The sequence below is a fragment of the Notamacropus eugenii genome, chromosome 2 (genome assembly GCF_028372415.1).
Source record: "Notamacropus eugenii isolate mMacEug1 chromosome 2, mMacEug1.pri_v2, whole genome shotgun sequence".
Taxonomy (NCBI): domain Eukaryota; kingdom Metazoa; phylum Chordata; class Mammalia; order Diprotodontia; family Macropodidae; genus Notamacropus; species Notamacropus eugenii.
In genome coordinates, this window is record NC_092873.1 from 293,601,981 (window position 1) to 293,621,825 (window position 19,845).

At 36.7% G+C, this 19,845-nt stretch overlaps 1 protein-coding gene across 2 annotated transcripts in view; it reads right to left on the bottom strand.

The window, feature by feature from the left end:
• Positions 1-496: 496 nt before the first annotated feature.
• The window catches only part of TRIM33 (tripartite motif containing 33), a 167,202-nt gene continuing 147,853 nt past the window's right edge, over positions 497-19,845 (bottom strand). The window contains exons 13-20 of one of the 2 annotated variants that reach the window (XM_072644420.1): positions 15,457-15,520; positions 14,537-14,696; positions 10,478-10,824; positions 7,506-7,629; positions 6,174-6,248; positions 4,297-4,449; positions 2,631-2,681; positions 497-2,551 (exon numbers count right to left, since the gene is read on the bottom strand). In XM_072644420.1, coding sequence (XP_072500521.1) covers positions 2,339-2,551; positions 2,631-2,681; positions 4,297-4,449; positions 6,174-6,248; positions 7,506-7,629; positions 10,478-10,824; positions 14,537-14,696; positions 15,457-15,520 — 1,187 coding nt within the window. In that variant the 3' untranslated portion in view covers positions 497-2,338. The remainder of the gene's footprint in view (positions 2,552-2,630; positions 2,682-4,296; positions 4,450-6,173; positions 6,249-7,505; positions 7,630-10,477; positions 10,825-14,536; positions 14,697-15,456; positions 15,521-19,845) is intronic. The other variant, XM_072644419.1, reaches the window with a different exon arrangement.

Here is a 19,845-nt window from a genome sequence, read left to right on the forward strand (position 1 = left end):
GTCTTTAAGAACCAAACTTGCCTTATCTCTATCCCCCTCCCCAAGGATACAAATACTGGAAAACAAACAGAAAATAAAGCAGATATTTCCTTCTTTCCTTAAATGACAGACTGTGCTGATGGGACAGTAATGAAGAATCTTGAAAGGGAAAGCAAAGGCACAGCCCATGCCAGGACTCAAAGCACCCCTGCCCTCCGTAAAAGGTCACCCTCCTGACCCAAAAGGCCTTCCAACAAGTGTGTTCTTCCACTCATTCCAAAGTGATAAAGAAGGGACGAGGTGGAATGGAAAGGAGAGATGGAGGACTCAGAGGAAGAGAAAAGTTCTTTCAAGTAAAAAAGGTAGCTACTTTTGGAGGAAAACTGTTCTCTGAAAACTTGAGTGAAATTCTTAAATATTTTAATGCCTCTTTTGTAATTCAATTTATAGGAAGGTCTGGAATTTAAGATCATACATAGGGAGGTGAGTCAAACCAGCACTTATGGACTCTACTCTATTTTCTTTAATATTTTAGAAAGGCCTCAAGGTTATTTGTTTTTCTTCCCTTGGTAAATAAAAGAAACAACCCAAAGGAATTTTGTACAAGCATTTCTTTAGAGTGTTTTTGTTGGTTTAAAATGAGCTAAAAATATTTATTTCTATAGTACAGTTAAGTCAAATTCATTTTATGAATGGCCTAATACTGTATGAACTACTCATGCTGAATGTATATTTAAAAAAAAAAAAAAGGCAAAAGGTTTGCCACAGATCTGCTGTGTCTGAAAAAATATCTAATAGCACATTTTTTTATTTTGGCCACCATATTACAGTCTAATTTGTCCAAACTAAAGTAGGACTTTAAAATGTTCTTCCTAACAAAAGAGAAGCCTGTACAAGGGCTAAATTACACATGTCTTGGATCTGAGCATTACTAATGGAGAGACAAAAAAAATGAACCATTCCAGAGTAAAGTTTAACTGCCTAGTAATGCTGTGATCAGGGTAGCAGAGGTGGGTATACTCCAAGGACCATTCAAGTGGGGACTGGCTGATTTTCCGGCTCTGACTCCTAACCCTCTTCAAGGCCTTTAAGTCCCCAGTCCATGCAAATGTCCCACTTGGTGGACAGATGAGTAATCTAACCCCACCGGGTTTGCTATAAGCTTTTAGACGTTTCATTCACAAGCTGTTTCTGAAGAAAGCTTTGAGAAGTCTGTTCTCTATTAAAATAAGATAGAACCTCAAAATATGAATGTGATGTTAGAAATAGACAGCATATATTACAAATCCATTCTTGATAGGAACATTAGTAAGAATACACATTAGCTTAAAAAACAGGCTCAGCAAATGTTGCTGATCTGCCAGAAGTTTGAGTTCACTATTTACAAATAAGACAAAGTGAAATACAGGAAATTTTACACATTTGGTAGTTGACAGATTATTGTTTGCCAATAGTGGTCTATCAGAAAACTGATATGAAGGAAGACTGGATGACTGCCAGTAGTTACCTTCTCAGACTCAAATTTAAATGCACACAAGACTAAATTAATTTTGGAACGAACATTCTGCCTGTTTCATGGGGGCAACAATACAATCAAATGAGTTAACCTGGGAAGTGCAGTTGTGTGGGAGTGTTTCTGGATAGGACTCTATTATAAATATACATGATCCACTACTGAAGAACTGCCATCTTTTTTTTAGACTCACCCTACTGGCCCCAGTCCTACTGCTACCCACTAAGTTCAGCAGACTGGGAAGGCTGACCAACAAGGGAATGAAAGTTGAATTTCCCGCAGCTAGCAATGAGAACCAGGTTAGTTTTCTGAACTAACAGAAAATTAAGCCCAAAAACATTCAAATGAGAAAAACGAATTGATTGAAAGTCATGATTCAATGTTGAGTCCATATCAGAGGAAAATTTGAGCAATGCTACTTTCACTTTAACTAGACAAGAACCCAGTATTGGGAATAATTTGATTTAGTAACTGTGCTGGTCCAGTCCTAATAGAAAAATTATGAAGCAACATGACTCAAATTATTTACCTGTACAGTCAGTATCCTACACCAATCTAAACCACACATGATCACCAATATTCGCCCATCTCTAAGAGTGAGAACACGGAGACCCGTCCTCTTCGGGAAGAACAGGGAACTTCAAATCAATTGTTTTTCTTTTATGTCTGCAATAAAAGCTGTCCCCTCTTTTTGACAAGAATGTGTTATCCGTCCAAACATTTTTCAATCTAATACTGTCTAAAAGCAAGCTACCAGCTTCTTCAAGGAGGTGGCCACCGTAGGCGGGATGTTCCAGCAACACTTAAATAAGTTTTTACAATGTTATTTAGGTCCATGGTGTCATTCTACTTTATATGTACGGGTCTCTCGTCTGATTTTAGGCGTTTTCGGCGTGGTTGGATAAAGTCTTCATCAGAGTCCTCAGTTATCTCACCATCATCCTCTTCTTGCTCAAATTCTGGCAAAGGCGGGAAGGTCCTGTCTGAGTAGATCTCTGTGAGTTTATCTTCAAAGTACAAAGCAACTGATTTCCCTGCCTGTGCTACTTCTGAATCAGCCTGCAAACAAAAGATAGGAACATTTACCTATTGGTAATGCACGTCCCTTCACCAAGTGTGCATGGTCTGAAAAGCTTACCTTCAAATTAATCTCTTGTGTTTCTGCATAAACTTGAACAACTTTCATCATCTAAAAAGGATACCAGAGTCAAAAAAAGGGAAATTATAATCCTTTCTAAAGTTATGAGACTGCATAGGGTTGGTGACTAAAGTCAGCCATAAAGGGAGAACAGATTGCTGTGATTGATCAATTGCTTTAAAAAATTCAACAGAACATACTTTATTTATAAGGTTCTGTTTCTAAATCCACAGCAAAACCTTATTAATTTAAACCCCACTAATTCAGAATTTGTAATATTTAGGGCAGGGGCTGAGCTGAAGTACCTGTGCACTATCTAGGGAAAAAAGGTCCAAAAAGCAAAGGATATAACTAAAGTTATAGGAGAAATGGTTAACCTACTTAAGAAAACTTTTAAAAAAAATAGTCTTAGCAATATTCATTTGCATACAGAACATGCAAATCAGGGACTATTTTATTTACTAAGTATTTACTAGGATCTCTTTGGCATCATTTTGTCAGCCATCAGTCCATGTTATTACATATACTGGAAGTAAAAGAACTTTACTCTTTAAAAAACCTAAAAAAACTTTAATTCACACTTTTTACCAGTTCTATTCCAAAGGAGATTTTACTGGAACTATCTTAGTACTGTCCTTTGCCTTGATCCCAGTCACACAATCACATAAAAAAAAAAAACCCAAAAGAGAACACAGAAATTTTCTGTAATCTATTTTTATGAAAGAGATCTATTTTTCACATTTCCTCACTTTTGTTTGAGGTAGTAGTACTAGCAGGGGTGGTGAGTAAATAAAAATCCACAGGCAAAAGTACATATCTTCATGGACATTAAATGGAACTCATATTGAATCAAAGAAGCCAGAACCAACATCGATAGTAAAAGTCCTGGAATCTGAGGACAAGAATACTTTCAAAGTACAGCCTCTCTCTCCATCTGTTAGTATATCCCTACCCCAACTTCCCACCCTGTCCCCATCCTGATAAAGTCTTTCTTGAAGAGAACAGGAATCTTGATTTATTCCCACAGCCAACACAAAATTTGTTTCTGTGACAGAGGTCTCCACCCTACTTGTTCTCCAGGACTAGAAAGATAACCTTTGTTCTTTCATAAAAAGTCTAATAAAGTAAACTCTCAGCAGAGCTGCAATACTGGCCCAGAAAATTCAGTATCAATTTTCTACTCTTAGTCTACAGTCAGGCAAGGCAAAGTATTGAACATCAAGGGTAGACTGATAACTGTCTGTGAGCAAGTCTGAAAATGACTAAAACCTAACTGTATATGTATAGATAATTTCAGCTATATCAGGGATCTTTCTGAATTTCTACTTGAAGTAGGGTACTTATAAGGTTTACTTTCGCAATGTCTTTCATGGAGTTGAAAAAGTCTCATCAGAACCTCAGAATACACCAACTACCTTTGGACTCTGGTAACAAAAAAAGAACCTTTAACTGATCAGGAAATCTTTTTTCAAAGATCTTTTTCTTTTGTCAGGCCTAACACTGCCTTCCCCTAAGGATGATGAACTTTCTTATTTAGAAATGGTGAAACACCCACTTATTTAGTTCTAATGAGGTAGATTTTAAAACTTCAAAAACTGATTATTTTTCTAAGTTTGAAAGAACTTTTTGAAAAACCTAAAGCTCTACATCTTGGAAACTAACATACTTCATTAAACCTTTCACAGTTCTTGAAGATCAACCGGACGTCTGCCACAAAGTCATCTGGGATTTGGTAGTGTTGGGAATGTTTCTTTTGAAGCTTCTTTTTCACTGTGGATAAATCCATTGGTTTCTTTATAATTTTATAGTAGTTTGGTATCTAAAAAAAAAAAAAAGACAGATAGAATTAAATAATTCCCTAGTTATATTATGCTATTCAAAGACTGAAAAGATGTGCTAGTCAGTTACGAAATTTATGGATTTGTTTAGAAATATTTGTCATGAAGACAAATGGCTAATGAGTTTGTAGAACAAATAAATGTTTAAAAATTCTTCCACTTTAATACAATCATTAAAGACATTTTCTTAAGAAGTATATGGCAAATCCCTGATGGAATGGGCTCTTTGTGGTTTAAGAGTCACTAAACATCTAAGTATTATATGCTTGATGTCAATATATATAAGTAGTAGATAACCTGGTGATCAAGGATCACAAATGGTTCATGAAAACAACAGAAAAAGCCTGAGCAAATGCGAAGGAAGAGACTGACATTACAAATCATACAGACTGCAGCATGGCCACATGGAGGTATTCCAACCAACAAAAGGGGAAAACATTTTCACAGAAGAACAGAGAAATCTGTATTTGCTAAATTTGTCCATTTTCTATAGTTCTTTGTCAATAATACTTATAACTTCTGGTCTCTATCTTTAATCAAATTTGTTACTCTAGCATTTAATAATTTAACAGAGACACACTGTTTAAAAAAGAACAGTTACCAAAAAAGAAACAAAATCACTATCTTCTTCCACAGCATCCATACAACTGCATGGGAGCACTTTCATATCATATGGACGTCATGGGAATATTATTGTTTACAAGGAACAAAACCTCCTCCATGCAACTTCTCCTAAGTTTAATTTTTGTGATTTTACTTTTTCCCTCTCATATTAAATTTAAGAAAAACTGCAGCATTACACAATTGTGGAATAACTAAAATAAAACAGGTAGCCAACATAGAATTTCACAATTCGAAAAGACTTTCAAGATATTTCAATCTGAATTTTACAGATAAGGAAATTGAATCTTAAAGTAATTAAGTGACCTATCTAGTATCCCACTGGTAGTTGTAAACTGGAACTTAGGTCACTCAAATGCTGTTTCTTATTGCTATTCTATAATTCCACTCATTAACTGAGGGATAATGGTTTTTTTTTAAAATGCAAGAAGCCCAAAGCAATATAACCCCAGTTGTACTACAGTGAACACCCCTGTCCTCAGTCTAATCACAGGAAGATAGAACATTTTTATTTCTTAAAAAAAAAAATCTTTTTTTAAAAGACGAAACAAAAACGAACCTTCAAAATCTCTCATAAGTTATTTTTTTCATGATCAATGTCCTCATTATGGTAGTTCTGGAAGCACTCCAAACAACTAGCAAGGGTAGTGTAGGTAAATCAAGTTTATTTTTATTAGAATTCTTACATGCCTATAGCCTAGTTTCTTTTCAAGTCCAACATCTAGAAACAGAATGTGAAAGCTGAAAAGAAGTTCACAGGATAACTAATCTAACCCTCTTTATTTATACTGAGGCACAGAGAAATCATGTGTTTTGCTGTTAAAGGCAAAACTATAACCAGGAACCAGGTTACATGACTTTCAATCCAGTGATCTTCCCTATGAACCAGTCTTCCTAGAATTTTCTAACTTTTAAATCTTGAATTCAATAAAAAAAAACAAAAACTATTGTATAAATAGCAGTCTGAATACCACACATGAAGTTTTAATAATTGTAATTCTACCAAAATTCTAAACTCTAAATAAAGTCTCTGTCCTTTTAAGGACAGCTCATCAAAACTGAGTATTAAAAATAGACAACTCACCGAAACAGGGACTGGTTCCTGGAATTCAATGCTCAGTTCATGGCAATAGAGGTAAAGCAGTAGACGTTCACATTTCTGGCTCCCCCATAAAAAAGGTACAGAAAAAAAAAAAACTTGTGAATTATCTTTTTCCTCTAAAAAGATATTCTTTAGAATTTGAACAATCTTAACCCACTACTTAATCCACTTAATCCACCATTCTTAAGAATAGTTTGCACATTCAAGGAAACCTGCCTTATCTCCCATCAGAATTAGTATGACTAAGGATCTAAATGAAAGTCTTTCATTTGCAGGTCATCAACATAAACGGAGAATCTAGATTTGGATGGATTTAAGAGATTATTTAGTTCAACCCCCTCATTTTATATATGAGGAAACCATGAAGTGATTTGTCTAAACTCACACAGGTACTAAGAAGAGCTTAAATTTGAACCCACGTTCTGACTCTAAATCCAGTATTTTTTCTGCCAAACCACAATGTCATCTTCTAAAGATAGGTCTGATAGAAAATAAAAGGCTATAAAGTGAAACTAACTCTCTTAAAGGCTGTTGCTAAAATTATATGCCTATGGCCTCTCAAGCCATATTTCTAAGTCAACTTTTGGTTAACTAATAAATGAATAGAGGGGAGTCAAGAACAACTTACTAATTGTTCAATGACAAACTTTGCAGAACACTTTATTTTGGGTGGGAGGAGGTGACCAATTCTTTTACCTTCTATGACAACCCATGGCAAACACTAAAATGAACACATAGCACCTATTAGTAGAAGGCAGTGTGCCCAGTGACCAAAAATGATCAATTTGGGATAAAAAACTTTTTATAAACTATCTATCTATCTATCTATCTACATATATATATACATATATAGATTACTGACATATTATAATAGTTATACTGTCACATGAGAATTAATAAAAAAATCTTCCATATGAATTTTTTACTCACTTAAGGGGCTTCAGAAACTTTCTTCTTAGTACCCGGTGAAAGGTAAATTCTTTGGGAAATATCCCCATAATCTACTACTCAAGGTCACTAATGTCCTCAAATGAAATCCACTTCACAATGGCTAAGTGATCAAATATTTCTTCAAAAAATAGGTTATCATATAAACTAAATATTATCTCCTATCTTCCAAGTATTAGCCACTAACTGGAAACACTGACACAAGAGATTTTATGTAAATTAAACCATTCTAACGAACACATCTAGTTTCAAAATTCAAGACTAGACCTTTGGTGAAAATTGTGTGAGCTGTGTTTATTACAAAGAAGTGCCAAGTAAGCAGATCTTGCTAAAGCCATAATGACAACCTAACTATTTGGCACTTACCCTTTGGTCCATGGGGCTTAAGCCCTGTGCAGTTTTTCCCTTCTTGCTGTGTTGCAAATTGTCACAATCATATTCAACTTCAGGTTTCCCAAGATCTCTGCAAAATGTGCAAATCCATTCTCCACTACAGAGGGATACACATAATCAGTTCAAGTTGTCAAAATGACTTCATAGCTCCTTTCTCATAGGTTTATGTGAATGTACCCCAGTAAAACAGACACAAGAAGGAGGAATTAATGACACTATAAAAGAATCAACTGCTTTTCAAAATGGTTCAATACAGGTTCTTTTTATAGAATGTTCCTGACTAATGTGGAAATATGTTTCATGTGACTGTACATGTAAAACTTCTATCATATGGCTTACAGTTTTGGGGAGGGAGGAAAAATGAGGAACTCAAAATTTTACAAAAATGAATGTTGAAAACTATCTTTACATGTAATTGGAAAGAAACAAAATACTATTAAGGAAAAAGATATTATTATTATTAGACTTGTACATTGAGACACTGAGAATAATGTCTCAATGTTCTGAATGTGAGGAAATGATAATAGTAAGAAAGTCTCAGCACAGTATAGACGAGATCATAAATACCTGAAATCAGGATTACTGCTCTAGAGTTGCTTAGAGGTCATTTTATCCAACCTGCTCACGCTTTACAGATAAGGAAACTGAAGGTGAAATGACTCAGCAAAGGAACTAAGTATCAGAGGGAGAGATTTGAACCTAGGTTCTGATTCTAGTACTACCTCTACTTTAGGAGTAGAAGTAGAGAAAAACGGAACACATATGAGGAACAATGTAGGGGTAGAGCCAATGGGATTTTGAAACTGATTATATGGGGAAGGGATGAGAGGAAAAGAAAAATAATTAATTTGCCAAGGATTCAAATCTGGTAATTAAAAAAATGACTGTCATCAAAAACAGATGTGAAGAGGAATGAAAAGTTTTCTGCAGAAGAAAAAAATTCTACATTGATCATTACCCCCCCCACACCGCCCCCCCGTGATGTTTCATCATGAATCCTCAGGAATTGTGATGAGTCATTTTGTTGATCAGACCTCTTAAGTCCTTCAAAATGATTTGACTTTACAAGATCACTGTCTTTGTACAAATTGTTCTTCTGAATCTGCATCAGTTCAGACATGTCTTCCCAGATGTTTCTCATATTGCCCTATTAACCATTTCTTACAGCACAATCTGATTTATACACCATAATCTCAGAACAATAAAATGGTTTAGGGTATATATATTCTAAAATACTGTGGGGGAAAAAGAGGATCAAAGATGGAAGTATTGCACTGACCATAGAAAGCACAATTATTCCACCTGCTTCTGCTTGTTTTCTCTACCAAGGATGACAACATGGTGCAGCGGCAAGAGTGCTGGCTCTATAGTCAGAGGGTCCAGGTTCAAATCCCCACTCTTGATACGTTCTATCTGTATTATGGTGCATGAGCAGTTTAACTTTTCTGGGCCTAGATTTTCTCATATGAAAAATAAAGGGTTTCAATTGGATGGCCTCTGACTCACTTTTAATTGTGGTGCTGTGATCCACTAACCTCTGAGCTGGAAAAGAAAATTAATAGCAAATATGGAATTGATAGTTCAGAAAAGTGAGTTAATAAGTGATCTTAGATACACTCGAAGAATTCAAGGTATCTGAGGTACAAGAACTATAGCACTGAGTGCCAAAATCACCGACCCATTGTCAGTGACATCTCTAGGAGGATGGAGAAGAGGTCCCCAAAGATATGAGAAATTACAATTGTTGCCTTGATTTATAAAAAAAGGGGCAAGAGAATGGAATCTGCAAACTACTCTAAGACCAGTGACCTTAATCTAGATTCCTGGAAAAATTCTAGACTATATCAGTCAGTCAGTCTGGGATATGCTAATGACGCTGTGCGGACAGAGGAAGGAAACAGACAAGAAATCTGGTTCATAATCTTGGCACCGAGGCATGATATACTAATGATGGGGGGTTTCAATCAGTCAGTCAGTCAGTCAACAAGCCTTTATTAAGCATATACTATGTGCCAGGTACTGACTTAAGCATTGAAGATTAAAAGAAAGGCCAAAAATTGTCCCTGTTCTCAAGGAACTCACAGGTGAACAACTATGTACAAAAACAAGGTATAGATGGGGCAAACTGGAGCACTCAACCGAAGGAGGCCTGGGAAAGCCTTCTTGTAGAAGGTGAGGGTCTAGCTGAAATCTGAAGAAAGCCAGGAGGTGAAGCCAAGGAGGGCCTCACATGAAGCAGGAATCCCTTTCTACAATAACCCCAAGTGGTCCAAATATAGGTTTGAAGAAGTTCATCAACAAAGAACTCACTACCTTCCAAAACAATCCATTTTAAAATTATACAGCCCAAATTTGTATCACTAGAGCTTTATATATTTATTGCTTCTAGGAATGCCTTGGAGAACATAATAAATTTAATTCCTCTTTCACTAGTTCACTCTTTAAATATTTGAAGTCAATGGATCACCACAAGCCTACATATCATTTCTCCTCCAGCCTAAACATTTTTAGCTCCTTTCATCAATCTTCACACAAAGATTATGTAGCGAATCCCCCATCTCCACAAAAAGTAGTTACTTTTTTTCTCCCTCTATTACATGCAAAATCATACACTAATACAAAATTAAATGGTGATATTTTATTTAAAATAAACTTAACCTTAAGGAAGAAGAGTATAAGTACCAGAGGGATCAAGAAACTCACTGTAAGAGATCAGAAAACGGTGTATTCCTGTCCTAATGCTGGGGCTTGGTATAATTCAGTTTTTCTATATGAAAAAAAGGGAAGTCATTTAAGCTGTCATGGCTGACAGGTCTCTTGGCAGAAATAAGGGGGCTTTAGCTTTATAGGAAAAAAAAGTTTTGGGGACCATATTCCTCAAAAGGAGAACTATATTAAAACTGCTAAGAAGTAATTTCAAAAACAATAAATTTGTCTTCTTGTACCTTGGAAAGCTGAGAAGTGTTGGGACGTGACAGGTGAGGTGAAAGACCTTTGGACACTTTTCACAGCATAAAAGATCCCCTCCATTTTGGCAAACAGCACACCAATCTTCATTTGGGTCCTCCTCTTTATTGTTGCCTTCTCCAGTCCTTGTTGAACGGTGCATTAGGTTTCGCATTGGAGATTTTCCATTGACAAGACTGCTGAGCCCGGGCTGTTTACAGCTTTCACCGATATCCAAAGGTTCTGTTTTGACATGATTTTCCAAGCTTCCTAATGCATCCAACTCACTCTCCAGATGCAAGTTGGTTGAGAGAGGTGGTGTCAAGCTACTCTCAGGACTGCTCAACTAAAATAAAACAATAGCATCAGAATCATCTTGCTTTTCTTACAGGGAAAAAAACTCACACTGTGTTATGAAAATTGAGTCCAAGGTTTCCAAAAATGTCTCTAAATAAGTCTATGGTTTTTCTTTATCGTAACAGTGTATTGGAATCACTAATGTATTTTATAAACTTTTTTTTTAATATTTTTGAGGCTTCTAGAATAAATGTAAAACATCACTTAGAGATAGCTAACTCTTCGTTATTTATGCAAATAGAATAAGGGAAAGTTATAGATCACCTATCCTAAAGTCACTTAGATATCCTGGAATATGAAATCATAGGAGTAATATTTACCCTAATTATGACTTTCGGTAAGCATAACAAACGACTAGGGGTCACTATATTTTACCTGTTGATGTGTACTTAGGAAATTTCTTGGAAAAAAAAAATGCCCTGTCCATATAACTTTCTGAAGTTGTGGACAGTTTATGAAATGGAAAAGGAAAATTAGCCAAGTATGATCATAAATATTCTAGAAATCATCAACCTTCTGTAGTATCATTCCAAGGCAGATGTGTAAAAGTAAGATTTATTATGGTAAGAAAGAATGTGCTACATATTTACAATATGTTCTATACTTGCACTAACCTTAATTGAACAAAAATCCCTTTTGCCTGACAGAAAAAAGAACAATAAAAACTGGATACAACAAAAGGAGCTTGCAGCTTTCCTTACTTAATGGTAAGGATTACTATTTTGTAAAAAAACAACAACAACAACAAAAAAAAACAAACCAAAAAAAAAAACAAAAACAGAAGTCAAGTAACAGTTATTTCTATGCCATAGCTATCCCTGTGGCCCTTTCACAATTCACATTTTCCTAATCATTAGGATGAAAAATGGGTGCAGAACAATAAGCTAGCATCCTCCTTGGCAGGAGCCTTTGAATTAATGATATTAACATGGACTTTAACTCACATACAAAACCTAGCAGCTGTAAAGCAGAAAATACTGACACCTTAATCACTTTTTTGATTCCTACTCCATGGATTCCAGACTATAAAATTATTTTCAAAGAAAACCTGAGAGATCTTCAGTCTCTCCCTATCCACTGGCTCCTTCCCTTCTACCTATATATGAAACCATCCATGTCTCCCCTATCCTCACAAAGCCTTCACTTGACCCACCCATCCCCACCAACCGCTATCCTATTTCTTTCATCACTTTACTCCTTTAACTAACAAATCAGTGCCTCACTTTTCTTCTCAGACTTCTAAACCGTATGATTCAACTGAAACCCCTCCCACAAAAGTTAGTAATGATTTTTTAACTGCTAAACTGCCCAAGACGACATGGTCTTTTTTCAGCTCTGATCCTTCTTGATGTCTCTGGACTATCAATCACCCTCTGGATACTCTCTCCTTTTTCAGTTTTCCTGACACTTGTATCCTAATTGTCTGACTTCTTTTTCCGTTTTCTTTGCTGGATCTTCATCTAGGTTGCAGCCTCTAACTGTGGGGGGTTCCCAATGTTCTGTCCTGCAGCTTCTTCCCTCTCTATATTATTTCACTTGATGGATCTCATCAGCTGCCATGGATTTCAATGATCATCACTAAGCAGATGATTCTCAGATCTATCTAACACTAACCTCTTTCCTGTCCTCCAGTCTTGCATCTCCAACTGGATATCTGAGACATCTTAAACTCAACAAGTCCAAAACTGAACTCCTTCTCTTTCCTCACAAACTCTCCCCTTTTCCAAACTTTCCTAGTATTGTTAAAAGTACCACCTTCTGTCTCATCATCAGACCCATAACATAACCTTGTCTTTTTCCTCAAATTCTCACCAGCACTCATCCCACATAGCCAATCTGTTGCCAAGTCCTATCAATTCATTTTTAAAAATTTATTTTAATTTTCAACATTCATCTTTAGAAGATTCTGAGTTCTAAATTTCTCCCTTCAAGACAGCAAACAATCTGATACAGGCTATACATGTACAATCATGGTAAACATATTTCCACATTAGTCATATTGTGAAAGAATCAGAACAAAAGGGGAAAACAGAGAGAGAATAGCATGCTTCAATCTGTATTCGTACTCCATAGTTCTTTCTGTGGATGTGGACAGCATTTTCCATCATGAGTCTTTTGGAATTGTCTTAGATCACTGCACTGATGGGAAGAGCTATGTCTATCAAAGTTGGTCAAGGCACAGTGTTGCTGTTACTATATACAATGTTCCGGTTCTGCTCATTTCACTCAGCATCAGTTCATATAAGTCTTTCCAGGTTTTTCTGAAATCTGCCAGCTCATCATTTCTCATAGCACAATAGTATTCCATTACATTTATATACCACAACTGGGTCAGCCACTCCCAAATGATAGGCATCCCTCAATTTCCAAAAAGAGCGTCTATAAATATTTTTTGTACACATGGGTTCTTTTACCTTTTTTATGATCTCTCTGGGATGCAGACCTAGTGGTATTGCTGGATCAAATGGTATGCAGTTTTATGGCCCTTTGGGCATAGTTCCAAATGGCTCTTCAGAATGGTTGGATCAGTTCACAACTCCACCAACAATGCTTAGTTTTCCAATTGTTCCACATCTTCTCCAACATTTATCATTTTCCTATTTTGTCATATTAGTCAATCTGATAGGTGTGGGGTGGTACTTCAGACTTGTTTCAATTTGCATTTCTCTAATCAATAGTGATTTAGAGCATTTTTTTTCATATGACTATGGACAGCTTTAATTTCTTCATCTGAAAACTGCCTGTTCATATCCTTTGACCACTTATCAATTGGGGAACAAAGTGTATTCATATAAATTTGACTCAGTTCTCTATATATTTTAGAAATGAAGCCTTTAGCAGACACTGGCTGTAAAAATTGTTTCCCAGCTTTCTGTTTTCCTTCTAATCTTGAGTGCATTGGCTTTGTTTGTGTTTAATGTTCTCTATCTTTTATTTGGTCATAAATTCTTCCATCCTCCATAGATCTGCAAGTTCCTTCCATTCTACCTTCACAAAGTCTACATCCCTCTCTCTAGAACTCACACAGCCACTGTAATACCTGGACAACTGAAAGGAGCCTTCTGATTGGACTCCCTAATTCAAGTTTTTTCCTGCTCTAGTCCATCTTCCACTCAAACGTCCAAGTGACCTTCCCAGAGTGGATCTGACCTTGTCACCCCCAACTTCCCTATCCGATCAACTCCTGTGGCTCCCTATTATTTTTAGCGTCCAATATAAAACCCTCAGTTTAACTTTCAAAGTCGTTCACAACCAGCCCCCATCCTACTCTTCTAACATTTTATTACTCTCCATGTAACCTACAATACAGCAGCACTGACCTTTCTTTCAATGGTTTTCTATTCCTCTTGCCTGGAATGCTCTATCTCCTGGTCTCCCAGGCCTCCTTTAAGAATCAGCTTAGATCTTACCTTCTGTAAGGGTCTGTCATGAATATCCCATCTCTTCCCACTCTAATACATTCCTTCTGAATTTACGTTCTACTTACAGTGCTTACATAGTAAGCCCTTAATAAATGACTGCTGACTGAGAAGCTGAAGGAGCAATCTGACTTGTTCCAGGCATGAAAATCCAAGAATAAATGATTCCTAGAATCACAAACACCCTCAACCAAATGGACTAAAAAGACAGAAGAAACACCAGGGACAGACAAGTTTGTGACCTCCCAACATCCTTCATTTGGGAGCCCAGGGGAACCTTACCATGCATGCACTCCTCCTGCCATCCTCTGTTTTCTCTTGTTTCACTGTTCCTGAGTAGCTGCATATTTCTTCCTCAGTCCCAGGTTCTTGCTTGACCTTTACTTGGTCAGATTTGAAACTGAGACTTGCCTTCTCTGTAGTTCTGCCTGATGACCCACAGCTGAAAATCATGCACATACAAAAACACAACATGTAAAAATAATTACTAAACTATGAGTAGCGAACAACTGGATGAAGAAGCAAGTTATTAACAGTGGAGAAGCTAAGTGTACCTCACAATGAATGAAATCTGATTTCTTTGTTCCCTTTCCATGAAAAATAAGACACTGCTGCAGTATAGATTTTAAAAAAACAAAATTTGTGCTTTCCAAGTTTTAAAAAATAAATTTCAAACTTCCAGAATACTAGACTATATGACAATACTACGACACTTGTGTTTAAAAAGTACTTAGTCTTGCAAATTGTCATTTTCCCAGGCAGCTAGTTTAGAACATTGACAATTTCATTTCTGAGAGAAAGATGAGGCAACACTGGTATTGCTAATAAGTAGGTTCCATTTCTTTAATCAAGAATGAAAACCGGCCTGAAATCTCCTAATGCTGGATCAGTGAAGCTGGGATGAGCTCTATTCAGCTCCTAAACAAAAAACAATGGCCAATAAAAACTGTAGGTGTGACCTTATTAAACAGCATTAGGGATAAACATCTTTTCTATCTACAATCTTCTCCAGTACCCATAACATCAATCATTTCTTTGATCTATAATATAAAGAAAAAAAGTCTCACTCAGACCTTTTCTTAATCAAAGTATGATTAATGCTCTTTATTAAATCAGGTACTTTCAATTAGAATAATGTTTCACCACTGTTACCATTCAAACCCCTCCTATCCCAGATACTTCCAAGTGGTAGTAACACTTACCTGCCTCGACTGCCTGTGCTGGAGGTACTTGGTGGCCTCACAGGTGTGTGGGAATTGGACAAGCCTAAAAAACACCAGGGCAAAATGTATGTCAAAAGTAAACACAAAGACATTTCTAATTGAAAGTAACTAAATCAAAAATTTTAGAAAGTAAACCCTAATCTCCTAGAGAAGCACTTCTTAAACTGTGGATCATGACCAAAAAAATCTGACAACAGTAAAAGATTTCTGAACCTGCAACAACCAAAAATTAATTAAAAATCAAATGTGTAATAAATCCCAACATGTTTCTAGCAGTGCTTGCCTGAGTTGCATTGCCCAACTTCACTGCAGCCTGGGTTCTGAAAACAAAGCATGAGCATTTTGCACTGTGCATGCTCTCAGGCCATGGAACTTGAGGGTGGGAGTGGAAGAAATGTCCTGAGTGGAAAAAGTTTAAGAAACCCTGATCCAGAGAAACATAAAGTAGACCATTTTTAAAGTGTTCATGTTTAAGAAATAGTCTAACAACAGGGTTCTAGAAAGTTTATACTCCTTTTCTATCATTAACTCCAAATCCACCTAAATTCTAACAGATGCACTCTCAGTTATAAAATTCTTCTGACAAAAATACCAATTGGCACAGATCTTAAGAACTCACAGAATACAAGATTTGGAAGGTCATCTACTCTAACTCATAGCTGGTGTCCTTCTATAACATCTTCAGTAAGTCTACTTAAAACCAGGAACCACAGGCAATCTAATCTATTGTTAGAGAACTCTTAACTGCTCAGAAGCTTTTTTCTAATTAGCAGCTTAAATTAACTCTTTGCGACTTCAATCCATTGTTCACAGAGAGCACTCTGTGACAAGGCCCAACAAGACTAACCCCCTTTTTCACAAGATAGTCCTTTGCTTGAAGACAGAAGGTTCCCCACTGAATCTTTCTTTTGGTAAAACATTCCCCAGTTCCTTTATAAGATTCTCATATGACATGTTCCCTAGTTCTCTCACAACATCTTAGTTGTTCTACAGCCCAAAATGAGGTGCTCAAAATAGTCCATACTGAACTGAACAGTGCAAAAATCGCCTGACCAGGAAAGCAGAAGCATCATTTTCTTAAACATTACGGATCTCTTGCTGCTCACAAAAACTGAATGAACTTTTTTGGTGCTGCCACGCCACACTCATTTCAACAAGTATGCATAAAACTATGTGTAAAGCATTATGCTAGGCACTAGGGCTAGAAAGATACCTCCCCCCCCCCCCCCCCCCCAAAAAGTCCCTGCCCTCAAAAAGTGTACATGGAGGTGTGGGAGAGCGGGAGTAACAACACGTAAACACTAAACAGACAAAAATAAAGTTATTTTATGAGGAAGAAAGCAGTAATATCTATGGGAGAGGATGCATTCTAGGCATGGGGAACAGAAAATGGTCATGGAATACTGACTTTAGGAAACAGTAAGTAAGCTGGTTTGGCTGCAATACAGTGTGTACAAAGCAGAGAATTATGAAATAAGTACCAAAAGTCAAAAAGAAGCTAAACTGTGAAGGATTTTTAATACCAAACTGAAGAATTTGCACTTTAGCCTACAAACAAAAGGGTGGCTCATAGTGAGCATATACTGTTCCAGCGATTTTTCACAAAACCTGTTTAAGTATACTTCCCTATTCTACAGAGGTTGATTTTTTTTAAGCCTCTGTTTAGGAACTTACATTTATTTAAATTAAATTTCATCTTACTGGATTAGACATTATTTTAAAATGCCTTCCCAGAGAAAGGTGATCAGGGTGGTGAACTTGGGATATTTTGTCCAAAGAAGAGAAGAACAGGGAGTAGAGTGGGAGGTGATAAATTCAATATTTTCAAGTATGTGAAAGGACTTACTGTGGAAGAAGGATCAAACTTATTTTGCATAGTCCATGAGGCTAGAATGAGGAGCAATCAGTAGAAGTGACAAAGAGACAGATTTTTGGCTCAGTATTAGGGAGGAAAATTCCAACTATGAGAAGTCTCCAAAAGTAGAATGGATTGTTTCTGGAGGTAATAGATCCCCCCACTCACAGTCCTAAATGCTTCTTGGATATACAACAGAGACATTTTTATTTGGTAACAGGTTGGGTCAGATGATCAATGAGATTCTGTGACCATTCTGGAACCTAATATTGTTAGTTATCTCTCATAATTTCATGTCACCTGGCATTTATCAGTGTGCTTTCTATGATTTCATGCAAGTCACTGATAAAAATACTTAAAAGGACAGTGCCAATGATATACTCCAAGACACTCCTCTAGAGACGTTTCTCCAACCCACTAATGATCACTGGGGGTGGGGATCATCTTAACAGTTCCAAAGCCACCAGACCCTATACTATCATCTAAGTCCACATATCTAAAATTTGTCTACAGGAATGGCAGAAGAGACTTTGTTAAATACCTTGTTGAAATCTAAGTACAGTTTGCTACAGCATCCAGGCTGCCCTTCTTGGGACACTTGCCAGCTTATCAATGTCCTCCTTAAACTGCAGTGCTGAGAACTTAACGCCATCCTCTCAAGGGCAGAATACAGTGAGTCTATCACGTCCTTATTCTTGGAAACTCTGGACCTCTTAAGATCTCCTTAGCTTTTTTTGCACCTATAACATAATGCTGACTCACACTGACTTTACAATCCACTAAGACCCCCAGAACTTTTCAGAACACCTGTGTATCCATTTCCTTCTCCCATCTTATGCTTCAGATTTTTTTGGGGGGAGGGGGGAGAGAAGTAGAGGGGAAACAAACTGAAGACTTTACACTTATTCCTACTACAATTCATCTTAAGAGACAACTCCATGTCTTTCAAGATTCTTTTGGCGTCCCAACCTGCTCTTCACTGTATTAACTATACCTCTTAGCTTTGTTTCACCTGTCAACTTGATGAGCTTGTTGGCTATGCCTTTATCCAAGTCACAGACAGATATATTAAACAAATGGGGCCAAGTAGATCCCTGAGGTGCTCCACCAGAGACTTCCTATCATGCTGACACAGAATCATTAATAATTCCCATCTGACCTGTTCTGAATTGAACAGACTGTACAGTTTAATCTGTATCTCTCCATCTTCTCCATAAAAACATAGTGGTTCAGTCTGACTCTCTGTGACCCCATTTGTGGTTTTTCTTGGCAATGATACTGGAGTGGCTAGCCATTTTTGTCTCCAGCTCATTTTACAGATAAGGAAACGGAGGCAAAGAGTGTTAAGTGACTTGCCCAGAATCAATAAGTCATCAAGTATCTGAGGTCAGATTTGAACTCAGGAAGGTAAGTCCTCCTGACTCCAGATCTGGCACTCTCTCCACTGTGCCACCTAAATGCCCTCTCCACAAGAACAGACTTGTTAAAAAACAGTAAAACTATATTCATAGCATTCCCCTCATCTACTAGTTAAGTAATCTTATTAAAAAGGGAAATGAGATTAGTCTGGCAAGACTTCTTTCTAATGAAACCATCCTGGTGCAATGTAATCATCCCTTTTCCTTTCCAGACAGTCACCTACCTCACTAAAGATCCCTTCTAGAATTTTCCCAGAAACTTCAAGTCAAGTTCAGTCGCCTATATAGCATATAGACTTATCCCTGTCATCCAGTTTCTGAAAATCAGGATATCTGCCGTTATCCAATCCTTTTATGGTCTTTCAAATAGTACTGAGAGTGGGTGTGAATCACCTTGGGCAGTACTTGCAAGACCTGAGGATGGTTCAATTGGGCAGCTAAGCTCTATCTCCTTATTGATTCCGGCTCCCTGTCAGTCATTTTTAGTCTTAGCCATTTTGGTCATCACTCTCCTTTGAATAAAAAACAGAAACAAAATAATTTGAGCAATTCTGCTTTCTCTCTGTGGCACTCACCCCAAACAAAAGCCCTATTCTTTTTCAATCTGCCTTTTTCTCCCAATACACTTTTTAAATGCCCTTGATAATTGCCATTTCCCTCACCAGTCTCAGCTCACTCAGAGCTGAAGCATTTCTGATACCACTTTTATAGGACTATTCCACATTCTTAAATTAATCTTCTGTCACCTGGCCTTGTTTCCATCTTCTGACCATTTTTTTCTTTAAGTCAAACTATACAATAGCAGCTTGCATCAAATGCCAAAGAAGCTGTTGTCAAATACAGTACAAATTCAAGTTTTATGACCCCAAGTGAAGCACTTAATTTTGTTTCACTAGATAAAACATTCAGATACAAGCTTCAGCAAAAAGAAAGTCTTTTCTAAAAAGATAAATTTTTAAAATAAATTTAATTTCTTAATTTTTATTTTTCCTTTTAACTACTATTAAAGCACTTTTTCAGAAATGACACAAAACTGTTTTGAAGAAAATTCATTTTTCTCATTTACTCTCCATATTATAAAAACAGAAGTCAAAC